General features: G+C 40.1%; 1 protein-coding gene across 1 annotated transcript in view; it reads left to right on the top strand.

The window, feature by feature from the left end:
- LOC126278765 (uncharacterized) overlaps window positions 1-8,367 on the top strand; it is a 58,080-nt gene extending 49,713 nt beyond the window's left edge. Inside the window, exons 5-6 of the mRNA XM_049979042.1 lie at window positions 3,855-4,010; window positions 8,308-8,367. Coding sequence (XP_049834999.1) covers window positions 3,855-4,010; window positions 8,308-8,367 — 216 coding nt within the window. The remainder of the gene's footprint in view (window positions 1-3,854; window positions 4,011-8,307) is intronic.
- Window positions 8,368-16,805: the final 8,438 nt, after the last annotated feature.

Genomic DNA, 16,805 nt, shown 5'->3' with positions numbered 1-16,805 from the left:
CTGACCGAAGAGTGGCATTACATTTGATTGCGAACGATGCAATCACTATATGCCAGTATTCCAAGATGAATCGCAGCTGTATTGCGGGCAAATGGTGGTCCAACTCCTTATTAATAAACCATTCCCAAGTAAGTACAGGCGTTCACATTATATTGCCTATTCCCTGTAACTGTTGGTGGGGCATGTCTCTACCCTAGAAATATTGTTGCAAACACCGTTGATCTTTAAACTCATCACAGTTACTGCCTTCAGAGTAAAAGCAGAGGGCGCACAGACCGGCGTCCTGGTCGCCATCTGACCACCGACTGTGTAAAGTGAATCACTATCACTACAACCCCTCAGTATCCACATATTATACTCTGGTACAACTGAACGCAGACCTTGAGGGTGTTCCATTTTCTTTCTGGCAGTTCACTTATAGAGATTCATCTGGTCCTACTGCTGGGTTTTATGCAACCTGCAACACCTTCATATACCAAGTCCAAGATTCTATTAGTCCTACAGAAAAATCAACATGATCTTTTTGTCGGAAATTTAATGTAGTTAAATTTGATTGGTAGGACATGTTTTGAGGCATCAAGGGATCACAAATTTAGCATTGGAGGGCAGTGTGGAGGGTAAAAATCGTAGAGGGAGACCGAGAGAGGAGTACACTAAGCAGATTCAGAAGGATGTAGGTTGCAGTAGGTACTGGGAGATGAAGAAGCTTGCACAGGATAGAGTAGCATGGAGAGCTGCATCAAACCAGTCTCAGGACTGAAGACCACAACAACAACAACAAATTTTTTACTGGGAGACGTTTTCGCTGGATACCACGGTTTTCGAGTTATTCAAGAAAAACGTGTATGAAGGCTACTTTTGAACGTTTTTCTTGAATAATTCGGAACCTGTGACCTCTAGCGAACTAGCGAAACGTATACCAGTACAAAATGCAGCTACATTAAATTTCCTGAAAAAAAACCCAATTTTTAGACTTATAGTTTGCACATAGCGAGTGAAAGAATATGGAAGTGTTGCATGTGTTATTTGAAGGCGTTGTGGGTATCATAAAACCGACAGATAGTCAGCTCAGTCGAGCTGCAGACCGCGCATACCCCTATCTCTGCCGTGCTTAAGGCAGAAACAAACACCTAAATACCAGTGTGTGATGGAGGGCAGAAACCAGAGTTTCTCTCATTACGTACTGCGTGAAGTGGAGCCGAGAGTTACATTCTTTCTGTTTTATAATGAAAATCAAGCACTGAATTTGACAGTTGGACCGCCTGTTTCTTTACTACTACGCATGTAGTAGCACATGTAACCTAATTTCTACGAAATTCCCAATACTAATGCATTGGTTACGGCGTTTAACATTTGGTCATGTGAAATGACTACAGTTTGAAACATTGCATTGACAGTTATTTCTTTTTACAAGCGACAGAATTACAGTTCTTCAGTAAACTCCTGTTTTTGACCCATTATGAGTCATTTAGCAAACCGCATTCATAGGGGTAGAAGACAAAATATCAGTGTGGTATGGAGCATTTCGATTTCTGCCTTCCTCTTTTTTTCTTTCGGTTCTTAGCACGCTGGAGATTAAAAAATTGATGGCACAGGATAAGCCTTCAGTATATTTCTGATACTAATGACCCGAGGGTGAATCAGATTTGGAAGAAAATTGGGTATAGCGTAGGCTTAGAATTTTCATTTTTCAATGCAAAATTTCAAACTAGTCTTCCTACTTCATTACTAGGAAAACTATAATTAGTTCAGAGACTATGTAAAAGGAATTATAAATTTTATATTATAGTACAGTATTGGAACTGAATAAACCTCTTCAAAAACGTAATTCAGCCAGAGAAAATAATTACTTTATTACTTAGATTCCTCACTTGACGCGTTTCAGATTTATTTCCATCATCATTTATCTGTTACTTCATCAAATACTTTGCACTTAATACCTCAAAAAAACTCACAACATTTTTTAAGAAAATGGTATTAATTACCCTTATCATTCAGTTCAAATATTTATACACAAATAAAAACTCTGAAGCACGTGGTAACGGCTTGGCAACGAAAACATTCCATAGTTTCAGGCAATGAATTCACTGACTTATTCTCAGTAACTGTGTTCCCAAATTTTGTTGTATTTGTATAAAAATATTGCCTGTGTGAACGAAATGACGCTCCCTTTCAAGCAACTTTAGGTGAAACCAAACACTACACAAGGTTTCGCCATTGTAATAGAGAACCATTTACTAGAAGTACGACGATCAGGCCTCATCCCACATTGTGACGTCGTAGTCTATTTGTGTAGCCTTACTCTATTCAGGTACAATCTATAGCAATAATGCAATTGGTAAGAGAGGCAGAAATGTTACAAAACGCTCTAAATAAATAAATAAACAAATAAAAAGGACGCCTCACGAAAGATTTAGCCTAGTGAGACGGAAATCGGTAGATGTGATGAACATGTACAGACATATAAATGAATACGATTCCAGAATAATTGGTTGATTTATGCAAGAGAAACAGTTTCACAATCTGAGAAACAGCTTCACAAGTAGAGAACGTTGAACAACTCTGGCCCTTGGCAATGATTTGTACAGTTGTTGGACGTTCTCCTGAGAGATATCGTGCCAAATTCTGGGCAATTGGCACGTTATTTCGTCAAAATCCTGAGCTGGTTGGAGGGCTCTGCCCGTAATGTTTCAAACGTTCTCAATAAGGGATAGATCCAGTGATCTTTCTGGTCATGGTAGGGTATGATAACCACAGAGACAAGCAGCAGAAATTCGTAGCGTGTGCAGGCGGGCATTACGTTGCGGAAATGTAAGCCTAGGATGGATTTCCATGAAGGGCATCAAAATGGAGCGTAGAATATCCTCGACATACTGCTGTGCTGCAAGGTTAACGAGGATAACAACCAAAAGGGTCATACTATGAAGAGAAGTGGCATCCGAGGCCACCAGGGTTGGGGGATAGTCAGCTTGGTATCTCACCACTGTCAGGGGCCTGCTCCGGCAAGTCTTCGCTAACCGTCTGGTCTACGTTCGAAGAGGGACTCATTTAGGAGCGGGACTCGTCACTGAAGGCAATTCAACCACAGTCAAAGCAGTTGCAGGCTGAGGAATGGTCTGGAGACACCCTGGACAGCAGTGGGATACCTGGTTGACAGTCGCCCACTATACGTACCGACAAACAGGGCTGTTTGTCTGGTATGCCATTTCTTTTCATAGTTGGAACCCTTCGGCTGTCATCCATGGCATCCTTACAGCACAGCAGGACTTCGACTACATTCTATGCTCCGTTTCGTTGCCCTACATGGCAAGCCATGTCGGGCTTACATTTCAGCAAGATAGTGCACATGTAAACACTGCGAGAGTTTCTACTGTTTGTCTTCGTGTTTGGCAAGTTTTACCTTGAGCAGCAAGGTCGCCAGATTTCTCCCCATTTGAGAACGGTTGGGGCATTATGGACAGGGCCCTCTAATTGTATTGGGATTATGGCGACCAAACGCGCCAATTGGACAGAATTTGACACTTTGCCCCTGAGGAGGACAGGCAACAACTGTTATCAGTCAATACCAACACGAACAAATGCTTGCACGATGGCAAAGGTGGAACCGACACTTGACTGACTTGCTCAATTTGTGAAGCTCTCCCTCTTGAATATCTCAACCAGTTTTCCTGAAATTGTAATCATTTGTTTGTCTCTACATGGACGTAACATCTACTAATTTCTGTCCTGTTTCGATAAATCCGTGATCGTACATCCGGTTTTGTTATTTTTGTCTTAGCATTATTACGAACATTCAGATGCCATAAAGTGAAGGGTAAGCCTTCTGCTTGCACGTATCACGCATGCTGTTGCAGGCGGACCGGCTGCAGTTCTCTGCGTTCAGCTGTGACTGGCCACAGGCCGACGAGACGTTTTGCAGATCGCTACGCATCTTCATGGTGCAGGCGGCGCGCCCGCTCAGCGTGAGGGTCGGAAAGCTCGTCGAGCTGTCCAGGAACTCATTCCTGCAGGTACCTGCTTCCAACACATGTAATCTTAAGCGCTCATTTCTACATTCTTTTCAGCCCATGGCAAGAGTCGGAGGAGGTCCGAGGCGTTCCGCGGGAGTGCCTAAACAACCCCCCCCCCCCCCCCCCCTCCCGAGATTGCAGCTGCATGTTGCTTGGACCCGAAGGAAGGTATACAGGGTATAACGGGTGTAATTGTAGATATTTTTATTCGTGGTTGAGAATGGTGTACTGAACAATATTACATCAGTATTTATGTCATTTTCATACTAACCATTGTGGCCATTTCAACTGCCATGTTTTTGGGCTGGTGAGTACCTCCAGAAAGAGCAGGCCATTGATGTTTATTTTCCTCTGGAGAGCAGGGTAAATGTTTAAGTGTGTAGGTGTTGACGCGTACCTGTTAGTCTACACTGACAGACAATATGACCACGCAGAAAACATCAGATCTTAAAGTTTGTGACATGTCTGTGGGAAGACTGCTCGATGCAGAGGTAAAATGGCCAACAAACTGACGTGTGTACATTACAAGGTATCATATACAAAAATATCTGAAGGTATACCTATTACACACTGTATATTCCTGCACGAATGCGCACACAATAATACACTAATCCTGCGACAGAAGATGAACAGTTCACTAAGACATGGGACTTCTAGAGGTGACGAAATTTGCAACTCTGCGCTTCATACCTTATAACACTACCGCCTGCCATTTTTGAACGAAAATTACGTCACCTCAAGTGGGTAAAACTCGGCCACTCGCTATAGTGCCGATCTCCCCCCAAGTGATTATCACGCCTTTGTTCTCCTAGAAAACGCCTTGCAGAGTCTACGACTCCTATAGGACGAGGATGTGCAGCACGCAGTTACGGACTTCTTCAAGCAGCAGGGCACGTTACCTTACCAAACCGGTATCTGCAACGTGGTGCGTCGGTGGGAAAAATGCCACAGTGTTCCTGACAATTTCTCCCGAGTGGCATACCGAATCTCGGCTTTAGGGCCTTCGATCTTTTTGATCACCCCTTATATTACACCCATCTGTCATTAGTTATAAGACACGATCACAATAAACTAAATTAGTACATGGTCTTAAGATTCTGGAGCGTATCTAAATAATGGGAGATGTTTCAGTCTATTGCTCTGTTTTCTGAGTAAATGTGCCGATAATTAAGGTCCGGAAGCCAAAATAGACAGCGACGTCTCTATAGTCTGAACTGTTCCACAACAACTTTTGCATTTAAAAAAATAAAGTGAGATTTCCTTGAAAGTAACAACGTAAACGTGTTATATTGTCCTCCCTCACCCCCTCCCCCTTTTCCATCACAGCTGAGGCAAATATATCTTCAGAATCCTCTCCAATTTTAAGTGGCTAAGGCTCTTGTAGATTACAAACATATGTCATCTGAATTAGTTCTATTATCTGTACCGTGTATAGAAAGTGACCACGATAAACATTAGAGTGCTCCGTGTGTCACTTCCATCTTAACTCGTGAGTTAATGCCGAAGCTTTAAACAAAATAACAGTTAAATATAAATACGTACTTTGATAACTCCAGTCGAAGTTGAAAAGTGCATCAACTGCCTTTTTCTGTGCGGCATGCTCTAAACGGTAGATGCAACGTACCTGCAAGCAAAACAACATTTATAAGTAAGATATTGAAAGGCTACGAGAAAGCTGCAGAGTGTTTACCCAAATGAACCCATAGTCAGGCTCGATTCTTGTGGAGCTCCTCCGTCTCATGATTTCAACTGTTTAGTGTGGCTTTAGGAAAGGTTTATATACTACTCGTGAAATAACTCTCAGCTGTGAATTATAGATTTTTAAGGAGGTCAGTATATGTTCAAAACCACGATTAAAAATTATTTCTGTGAATGAATATAGCCGATCATATTGTGTACTAGCTGAGAAACAAGGCATTGCTCCAGTATAGCTGTGCCTGAGGCTTCATACATGTGGCATTTACTTTTGGCTTATAAAGTTTCTTTGAATACAACTTTTGAATGAGTATGATTGGGGACATGTTCGAAGAGCGTGTTTGCTTCACTAACATGGATAAGAGTGACGTAAAGCTGACTCTGTGAAAACCAACTGACACTAAGATCCATGGCCGTAACACACAGTATTTGGCTTTTTGCTTTGTTTATGATCATAACATAAGTTCACCGGGAATTGTATACGTTCAAAATGAAATGATATATTATCATGAATTCACGGCATTTGGCATACTTAAGCTCACTTGCCTTTACCACTTTCTATCAAAACTACCGCTTCTGTGGTGTTACGTTTGAGAGGAGTAACTTAACGCCTTTGTGAGTGAAGGGTTCTGAAGAGCGAGATAATGCACGAAGCTCTCTTTCGGAGTTACGTCACAACACAAAGAGTTTCCAGAGAGCGCGTTGAAGTCTGACGTTCTAGAGCTGCAGTTGGTCTCGCTTCGTGATCTTCATTGGACTCTTCAGACCACATAGTCCCCATCCGGCTTTTAGCCATTCTGGTGTATTCAAAAAAGCTCGACCCTTCTCTGGGCATTTTTATTCATGACCAAAACGAAATCAGAATGAAATGAGTAGGCACGCAAATCACAATGCAAATTTATTAAATTCGGCTTTCTTAACAGAAAATATAAATAAAACCTGTCGAAAGGAGCAATGCAATGTCATTAAGTTTCCAGTAAACAAAAATAATCATTAAAACCTTACATCCTACCCAAGTAAGTTCAATGTTAGTTTGTATTGGTAAAGATAAGATTACCATGTTTCATCTGTCACCGACGTAAGCTTCCGAAAATACATATGTCACTGAGTTAATTTATTGTTTGGCATACTGAAAATGTAACAGTTCTTTGGTGTACTATGCTGTGATAATTAACTACTCAGGCGATATTAGACAAAATTTTAAATTGCAATATCTACATTTCCATGTTTCAATTTTGATAAAAATAAAGGCTGTATGTTCCCCCGAGCTACGCTCAGTTTATCTATGAAAACGTCATGAAAATTCATCTAGTATTTTTGGAGATTTGCGTGTTCAAACAGACAGACAGAGTTGTATTATTCCTATAAGGTAACGACCTTACAAACAATATTAATAGTAAACTCAAACTTTTTGATGTCACCGCAGTTACTTATAATGATGTTCTAACTGGAGGAAGTTCTTCGAATATAGAGTCAGATCTTGATCAGATTTAAAAGTGGTGCAAAAACCTATACCTAACAAAACAAGTGGATATCAAGGGGAATGGTCATGAGAGTTCAGTTGTAGATAAAGCATCAGACTTTAATTCTTTGGAGGAATACTGGGAAAATTCATTCACTTTGCAAAGGAGATGCTTTCAAACCTCTCCTGCGGCCTAGAGAATATTTCTGAAATGTCTGGGACTCGAACGAAGTGTGACTAACAGAGAATATTTAGCTTATACACAAAAGAGCAGCACGAATCTCTTAGGGTTGTCTGACAAGTGATAGGGCGTCGTGAATATGCTCAATATTAATACGATAGAAGGTAGACTATCATCTCTCGAAAGCCTGCATATAAAGTTCCAAACATCGGAATCGAATGAAGAACCTAGCAATATGCTACAGCCTCCTACTGTTTCACTGCATTATGGACAGCGGAAACAGGGTTTGATTTATCATCGACGGCACAAAAGCACTTACGAAATCATTATTCCTGCGCTCCAGAGGTGAATGGAAACTGAAGAAACCCATATATGTTGTACTTTGGGAAGCACCCTTTGCCATGTATTTCAAAGTGTTCAGCAGACGTTGTAGGTGTAACGAAGTATTTGCGTAAAATCATCATGGCACTGGGAACTAAGTTTCATAGAATGAAGTGTAATATTTAAAAATGTCAAAATTATATTATGTAACAGATACAGTGAAATGAGTAAGACTTTGATTTTAAATCTGTAAAATTCCCAGTAGGTAATTTCGATTAGGTTCGTTCCGATAAATGGAGCTAATTTCACTGGATAAAGACTCTGTCTATGTACGACCATCCAATGCTCTTTCGATAGTAAGTAAACCATGTGTTCAGATGGAAGCATATCGAGACTGGATATGGAAACCACTCCATTCCGCTGTACAAATTAGCCATGCTGCGAGGCCGTCTTCAGAAAAGATATTCCAGCTGCGTGCAAAATAAATGATGTTGAAAGTCGTGACCTAGTAATTTTCCCTTGTGACAGTAACCTATTGAAATTTTCGTTTTTACTGTTGTTGATGTGCTCCCAAGCTTACAATCTGAAGTATAACTTTCATGTTTCAGTATTGACTAATGCACTTTCTGTTTTTGCAGGCGATGAATGCTTCATACACAATATTCAACATGCTGTTTAATCTGCAGACGGCAGATTAACGCTAGAAAATTTCACGCGACTGCTGCATCTGAACCTTTGGCTGATCACAGACACTGCTAGAACGGAAAGATTTCATCCGCCACAAAATAAACTTTCATATTAGGAAAAACTATTTGTTTGCATTAATACTCAAGATTAGTACCCTCTTGATTTTGTTGAAAAAGTATAGTATTCACAACATATTATCACAGGAAAATAATCAGTCACACACCAGTTCACGGGCCTTATTCCTTCGTGTTCCTTCGTGTTCCTTCGTGTTGCAAGCTGTAACGGTTACTCTTATCGGTCCAATGTTGGCCACTAAATTATGATGTGACACTTCTGTCCCAACAGCTGTTTTAATGACTGCTGACAGCTAAAAATAAACGAACAAAAATCTAATTTGTAGAGTCAGAAACAGACTGTAATGGTAATTTTTAAAGCGCAATTATTGAAACGAAATAACGGAGTATTAATTTATATTTACGAGCAAACATTTTATCGCAGGAGAATAAACAGTCACCCATCATTTGATAGGGCAATTGTTCGGTGTTATAAGACTCATAGGTGTTCCAAGCTGTAATAGTTACTCTTATCGGTCCCATGTTGGGCAATAAATTATGTTGTGACGCTCTTGTCCTATCAGCTGTTTTAATGGCTGCTGCCTGCTAAAAGTAAACCAACAAAATTGTAATTTGTAGACTTGGAAACAGATGGCAATCGTAATATGAAAGCACAATTATTAAAATGAAACAATGGATTATTAATTTATATTTATGAACAAAGATATTAAGCAGTGGCTCACAATATCACATAGCCGATAGAAACTAAAACGTTATGATCACTAAGAACTGCGAGACGAGTGCTGTCTGGTAACGTTATGACGGTAAGTAAAGAATACAAGCAGAGCAGGATCCAACAGACAGTAAATCTGAAGGTGATACCGGCAGCAAATGGGGAAATCCACTGAGATAATTAACTTTGAACACAGAAGACTATAGGATAGAGGCTATCACGCTCGATGTTACTTTAGTTAAAACTGGCTCTAATGACCTCTTCTTTCCTTCATTCCCGCCCTCCATCTCTCCTTCCTTCTTTTCTTCCTTCAGTTGAAACTTCTGGGCTCTGCGACCATGGGAGACAGCTGCTGTCTTATATCCCAAGATGTCTCCCGCAGTTAGAGACGAAATGTCAGCGAATAGTGTTGTGCTGCCTGGAACATTTTTCGGTGCGCATGTACGTACCGTATACACACATATACCATATCTATGTCACAAGAAACGACTCTTCCTCTCACCTATGCCATGTCTCTTTCCTAGAAAATAGACCAATCAGAGAACTTTTAGGGATATTAAGGCACGCTCCTTGGCCAGTCAGAGAGCTTTTACGAATGGCCCAGTGTTATAGTTTCTGCTTCTTCTTAAGTCACGGCCCTTAGGTAATCATTCTAAGACAAAAAACATATTTAGTTCTTCCAATCAATACCCAGTACTTTACCACTTTTCTACTCCATACTAAGCCATGCTAGGTAGCCAGTAAGAAAGCATCTTTTCCTCTTCTCCAGGCACAGCCATTACTGCCAGCTAAATAAAAGAGTTTAACTACTGAGGTCACAAACTGCTAATAGGCATAGTTAGCAAATGAAAGATTTCGATAGAGAACAAAGAATGTATTTACGTGGACAATATAGCAAGTCCATAAACCACTTGTGCACTCACAAACTTTTTGGAATTGTCCTTAGAACCAGCAGTGCTGTTAACCAGTCCCTTGCTCAATTATTAAGATATATGCAAACACTAACACTCCCAACTTCTCACATATTGTGAATATACTATGACCAACAGAAACGTGTGCAGTGAAATGAAACTTAATTTGAAGAACTGGTGTCTATACAATTATAAATTTACAACATAAGAATACAATTACAAAGCTACAAAATACAGCATTAAAGAACATATTAGTACAATAACACTTGTAGTAATAGAGGCTTTACAAAAGAATAGAAATAAACATATACATAAGTGTTACAGGTGTTATGACATAAGTAAATAAATAAAATTATGAGAATAGTTTTCGAAACATTAATTTCACACATGATCATTAAAACAGAACAGAATAAATAATGTCTCAACATCTTTACCAAGTAAATGACATAGTATCAATACAAATTATATTTGTGAATAACAGTATTCCTCATCATCATCAATGTAGCTTAGTATTAGAGGAGAAAAAAATTCTATGAAACAGTACACAGAGACAGGAAGAACACAAATACACAAGGGTACACAAACACATAGCGGGATAACACAAAAGGAAAGGACAGGGTTTGTTTTACTGCGGTACTTGTAATATTTGATTCGCAAACAACACTTTCTTCCATATGAAACATCCACTCAGAAAAATTAGTAAACTACTGTGCTGGCAAACCCCTTACGTTATTTGATTTTCAAACAGCTGAGCAAAACTGAACATACTCAGACAGTTCACACTTTACATATTCTGATCACCACTAAACTGACACACAATATTTTTAGCGCAACGCAATCTGACTTTCAGTAATCCCTACAAAAGAATGGCCCTGACTAACAATAACCTATACCTTTCATGAAACACTTACTTCACAAAAATCTTCGTTACTCGAAGTACTACAATACAGCGAGCGCCACTATTGCCAGCTAAATAAAAGAATCTAACTACTGAAGGCACTAACTACTGATAGGCATAGTTAGCAAATGAAAGACTTTGATAGAAAACAAGCAATGTATTTACCTATATATATCAGTTCATGATATCCAGTATTTTAAATTTACTCTTTCTGTCGGACACACATCCAGATCGTTCACTCTCAAAATTCTGCCATCTGTCCCCGCACATCCACCACTGCTGGCGGCTCACCTCCAACTGTGCAACGCTACGCGCTCTTCACATCCAACTGCCCAACACTACAATAGTGAATGTTACAACAATGCCAACCAGCCACAGACTGCACACAGAACAGCCTGTGATTTTCATACAGAGCGTTGCGTGGTGTTACCAACATAAAAACCTAAACAGCCTACTTACAAGCAAAACTGGTAATCCCCATCCTGTCCTCTGTACTTCCCACTTCTCAATGGGCAAAGTACGATCACTATACTACGTTTCCTTCAACGTACATTTAACTATTTGCGTATTTAAATTGCCTGTATTATTTATAAAAATACGCACAGAATTACTTCTATGACACTAAAAAGCACACACATGCCCAGAGTGGTATAACTTAAGGGTTAAACTACACTGGTCTGTGAGTGAAGTTAGATAATCGTATGGCACTTGGTTCAGTCCACAATGGACTTCCAAATTAAGTATAAAAATTTTATTTTTACGTCTTTATTGTTCTATAATAGTACACAGGCACATGGCTTTCTTATTGGCACTACTGATGCACACTTGCTTTCACAGTCTTATTTTTACATCTAGAAGGTTCATCAAAAATGCGTTAAAGGAGTTACTTAGAGTATTTCCATACCTATTTTATTTACGAAAAATGCATTGACAATACTGATCTAATGTACAGTAATTCCACATATGTATTATTTACAAAAATATGTAACCACACACACACACAACGTTTACTTAAATGTTATTTCTACGTCTATAATTTCCGCGAAATACATACAGATATTTTCAATATTTTTGTGACTTACAGCATTTCCACTTATAAAATGTCTTTATTATGTATCAAAAATAAGTCAGCAACACACACAACGGTTATGTTAAATGTCACTATGTTATTTCGGTGTCTAAAATTCATTTAAAAATATGTAAATATATCGATAATAATGGTGTTCAAAATGGCTCTGAGTACTACTGGACTTAACATCTATGGTCATGAGTCCCCTAGAATTTAGAACTACTTAAACCTAACTAACATAAGGACAGCACACAACACCCTGCCGGGAATCACAATAATGGTGTAACTTACAGTATTTCAACACATGGCTATGTTCCACTGCCGTGAAAAAAAGATTTACAGACTTTTTCTCCATAAGCAGCTACTAAAAATAGCATTTTATCGACCAACGTCACTTTTTCTAATAATAATAATGAGCGTATGGCACTGGTGGCCGGGAGACCCGCCGCCGCTCCACAAGTTCTTTAACGCCACTACGGCGACTTGCGAGTGAATGAGGATGAAATAATGATGAAAGACACAAAACACCCAGTCGAGGCAGATAACATCCCAGATCCCGCCGAGAATCGAAGCGGGGGCACCGTGCGAAGAAAGCGAGAACGCTGCCGCAAGACCACGAGCCGCGGACACTTTTTCTAATATTTTAGCGCAATAGACTGAAGTAGATGTGGTGCGATTTGACAAGATCATCTTATGTGCCGAAGCACTTAAACTGCACATTTTTGTAAAATACAAGTACAACTTCGAACTTCGCCAAAGATGATATATGAACACTACAACACTACAGATTACGTTGGACAAGGTTCCACACAGAAAAGAAAATTCGATATCTCGAATATTCGATCTTTGTATCAAAACGTTATTTTCTGTATGGTTTATTAAAATAAGTAAAGATTTCTTCTTTTGTAACACTACAAAACAGGAGTAAACATCCTGGCAGGGAGTGTTAAACAACAGTAATACTATGATGGGGGGTGGGGGGGGGGGAGGGAATCAAATGAAAATGTTTGCAGTTGATTCTACTACTGCTAACGATTTTGACAGAAAGGTCGCCGGATATCACATCATCAATGATTAACACAAAAATAAAGAATTGTATCATATGGCCTGTGGGCTGATATGAAGCTATCTGTTCAGAAGAAAACTTACATCAGTTAAGTGTCATGAGAAACAGTGCCCATGATACTGAAGTAGGGCTGATGGCGTTTGTTAATGGATATTCAAGTGATGTGAGGCTACCTAATTACCGAAATAACCTCGAGATGAATGCTATTACTGCATATGTTTTAACCGAGAACTATAAACACTAAGAAAGAATTTAACATTGCGAACGTCTTAGTTAAAAAATAACAAGAAATACATGAAGTATCATACTCAGATGCAGATAATGGACCAGCAGGGCACAGGGAAAGATCATGTAGAAGCGGCGTCACTCCAAAGACCGCAACTGACTCAACATTGAATGATGTGACACAAATAATTGCATAGCATCAAGGAAACGTTAGACATGCAACAGAATCAGTACATCCAACTGTAAGGTGTCAGGCAAAACCAGAACCATCCATGAACATCCTGACATGATAAGCAAATCCAGTAGTATGTCACAAAGCTCCGAATAAATAGTGTCATTAAATTAACCAAAGTAATACGAGTAACGAGTGAGCAAATGGAATACCACAGACTAACACAAGAATGCCTAAATGCATGTCTTACCTTCCCACCGTGAGACAGACGCAGTTCTGAGGGGAGAAACGAGAACAGAAGCCGAGAGCAGAACCGTGTTAAGCTGAAGACCCTACGATAAGGGACGGACACCCACGTCGCCAGCTAACCGCTAGGACCACACCCCAGCTGCAAGTTTAAGTGTGAGCCTTTTTCACGTCTCTGTTACGCCAGGACCACCACCCCCCCCCCCCCCCCCCCCAGCCCATGTTAAAAGCTAGAGCCCTCCAGAAGAACAATATAGATCTCACGATAACACAAAACGGGCCACACCACCCGCAAGTTTTAGGGTGAGACTTTTTTGTGTCTCCGTTACGCCAGGACCACCCGCCAGCCCATGTTAAAAGATAGAGTCCTGCAGAAGAACAGTATAGATCTTACGATACCGCCAAAAGGACCACACCAGCTGCATGTTTTAGCGTGAGACTTTATCGCGTCTCTATTACGTTGCAAACTTTAAAAACATTGCCCCACCACGAAAAATATAACGTTTCTCATTGGATAGACAGAATTTTTGTAGGCGGAGCTTAAGGTTCACATTGAGACCCTGATTGGTCAGATAAAAACACAGCCAGATAGATTTCTTAAACCAACTTCGGTAAATTGTAATAAGGAGAAGTTAGGCGAGAGTTGCTTCCGAGACGGCTAGGTGAGCGGAGCTGTGCTGCCCGTCGCCCGCTGACGAACACCGACAAGGTAATGAATGCACGCAATGCCGCATAACACCGCATAAAGCTTCACTCAGAGCTGCAGAAGCCTCATCTGTTACACCCCCTTTTTGTGTAATACTAGTGTCGATCGTCAATTAAAGGTCATGGTGTTCACATTTGCCACTTGAAGTAAAAATGTGAAACGCGATAATTTTTCTGTTATATAGTTATTGAGAAGCCACATCAGCCACTCTAATTTACGACAAGTTAGATAAGTAATTAAAGATAATTGAGTGTCACAGTAGACCATTTTGATAGTTTTCTCTTTTGTGAAACTCACTGAACTCTATATGTCATGTGTGGTCTGGCGTCTCCTTACCAGCAAAAGGTCCCAGGTTCAAACTAGTCAATTCCCTATAAAACACGCTCAGAGCGTCGTTGCGCGAAAGTGGTAGGGAGACACGATATAGAACAAACAGACACCATGCAGAATGTTAGACAATAGACAAGTTAACGATCAAGTCAGTGGTAGCTCAAGATTCACTGTAACAAACGTGAGTACCGAATCGCGAAAGAATGGCTGTGAAACGTCTCAAATTGTCCGAAAGGTGTTTACACTTCACAGGAAACCGACCTCAATTAAATACTAACAGTGCATCGTGAATAATCACCACACTGGCTGCTGTCTCGTATTTGGAACGAAGTTCAAGAGTCAACCATCCATCTTAGAACCAGGAGCCGCTATCTTCAGCCACTCTTGAATTCAGAATCTTTTCTCTACCGCGTCAAGAATGAATGTTCCACGCGCCACTGTCCTAAACCGAATGACTTCTGTAGGCTTCCCGAAATCGAATGTCTTGTGTTCGCCCTCCAGAACTGAATAACATCTGTACTCGTTCGTTTCACTAATTCTGGCGTCGTAGGAAATATTATTTCTCCAAAAACTCACGTCAGCCAACCATGGCTAGTGCTTATTTGTGTCACCTATCGGAAAGGAGGACATTTTCCAAGCAACTTTCCTTCTCTCAGTACACGAGTCCCAGAAAGCGTCGTAACTGTTCCCACAATTTTGGTAAACATTCTTGGCGTCAGGATGTTTGTCGAGCTTCCTACTGAATCTGCGAGGTTTCAACCTTCGACTGACGCCATTATGTCCCCTGGGGATGTAAAATGATAATCTCTGAGCTGTCTTTTGGGGTTAGTCAGCGAGTCCGTAAGGGCCGTGTCTCAAGAGTTCATCAGCAACGTATCGTCCATGGAGCATACACGTGGGAAAAAGCGTTGATGAACCAGTGCTGTCTTGAAAAGCGACCATGCCAGTCAATGGTTCTGTTGAGTACCTTACTTGACTCTCCATTGTCCACTAGGAACAACAGGGACATCTTACTGGAAGGAGCGCATGATTCACCTGTGAAATTTGGCAATCCAAACACATTTCATACAAATGAGAAACTGTTATTTAATAAGATTTTACTTTCTTGTTCCTTGACATGTTAAGAGGAGTATTCTGCTGTCTATCTAAATTGTATTAAAAGGAGGTAAGTACAAGGATGGATGCAGATGTTTCTGCTCTATTCACACTGTGATACTGGTGGAAACCAATGATAACGTACGCTGAAGCACGGCAGGTGAGTCTCGTTCAAAGTAAAACCAGTGAGACGCACGTCAGAATCTTTTATTAATCTATTTATTTCTAATTTGTTGCACATTCGGTTTTTACATTAGTAGTATTAAAAGGGAACTGAGGATTCGGTCGTAGATTTTCGTTTAACAAACATGTAAGCCTAAAGACAACAATGGCACACTTATATTGAAGAGGTTGATTATATTCACAAGCGTTTAGTAAGTGGCCAAATGAAAGTTTAGAAAAGTAAAAAAAAGTTAAAGGGATCCGGCGTATCTCTCTCACTGCAAGCTAAACGTCGAACTTTAACACGACAATAAGTAAATACAATCAAAACACAAATGTACATATTATTTATCCAAAACCGTAAAGATTTCTTCTGTGAGAGTACAAAATACACGCGGAAATACTGTCTCAATTAAACTGTCCTATTACATTTTAAAAAATACACTTGTCTTGCATATTGGCACTACTGGTTCAACTTACAGGTTAAGATGGAGCAGACAATAAAAAATTTTGCGTATTCTGCTACACTTCAGTGAAATCGTAACTGTCTGCAGTACTTATCAAAGTATGTAAAGATTTGTTCTAAGTTATTACAAAATACACATGGGACCGCAGCTAAGATACCTTTCAGCATAACGTTCCCTTGTCATGTTGATTAATCGGGCTACTGCCGGTTATTGGCGTCTTTCCTGCACGATATTTCAACTGCCTGACTCGCAGTCTTCTCCAGGTGCTGTTTGATACTTATTCCGGGATGGAACGAGTCCCGTATGTATGGCTACG

Source organism: Schistocerca gregaria, chromosome 6 (genome assembly GCF_023897955.1).
Source record: "Schistocerca gregaria isolate iqSchGreg1 chromosome 6, iqSchGreg1.2, whole genome shotgun sequence".
NCBI classification, from domain to species: Eukaryota; Metazoa; Arthropoda; class Insecta; order Orthoptera; family Acrididae; genus Schistocerca; species Schistocerca gregaria.
This window is presented reverse-complemented; position numbering and strand designations above follow the sequence as displayed.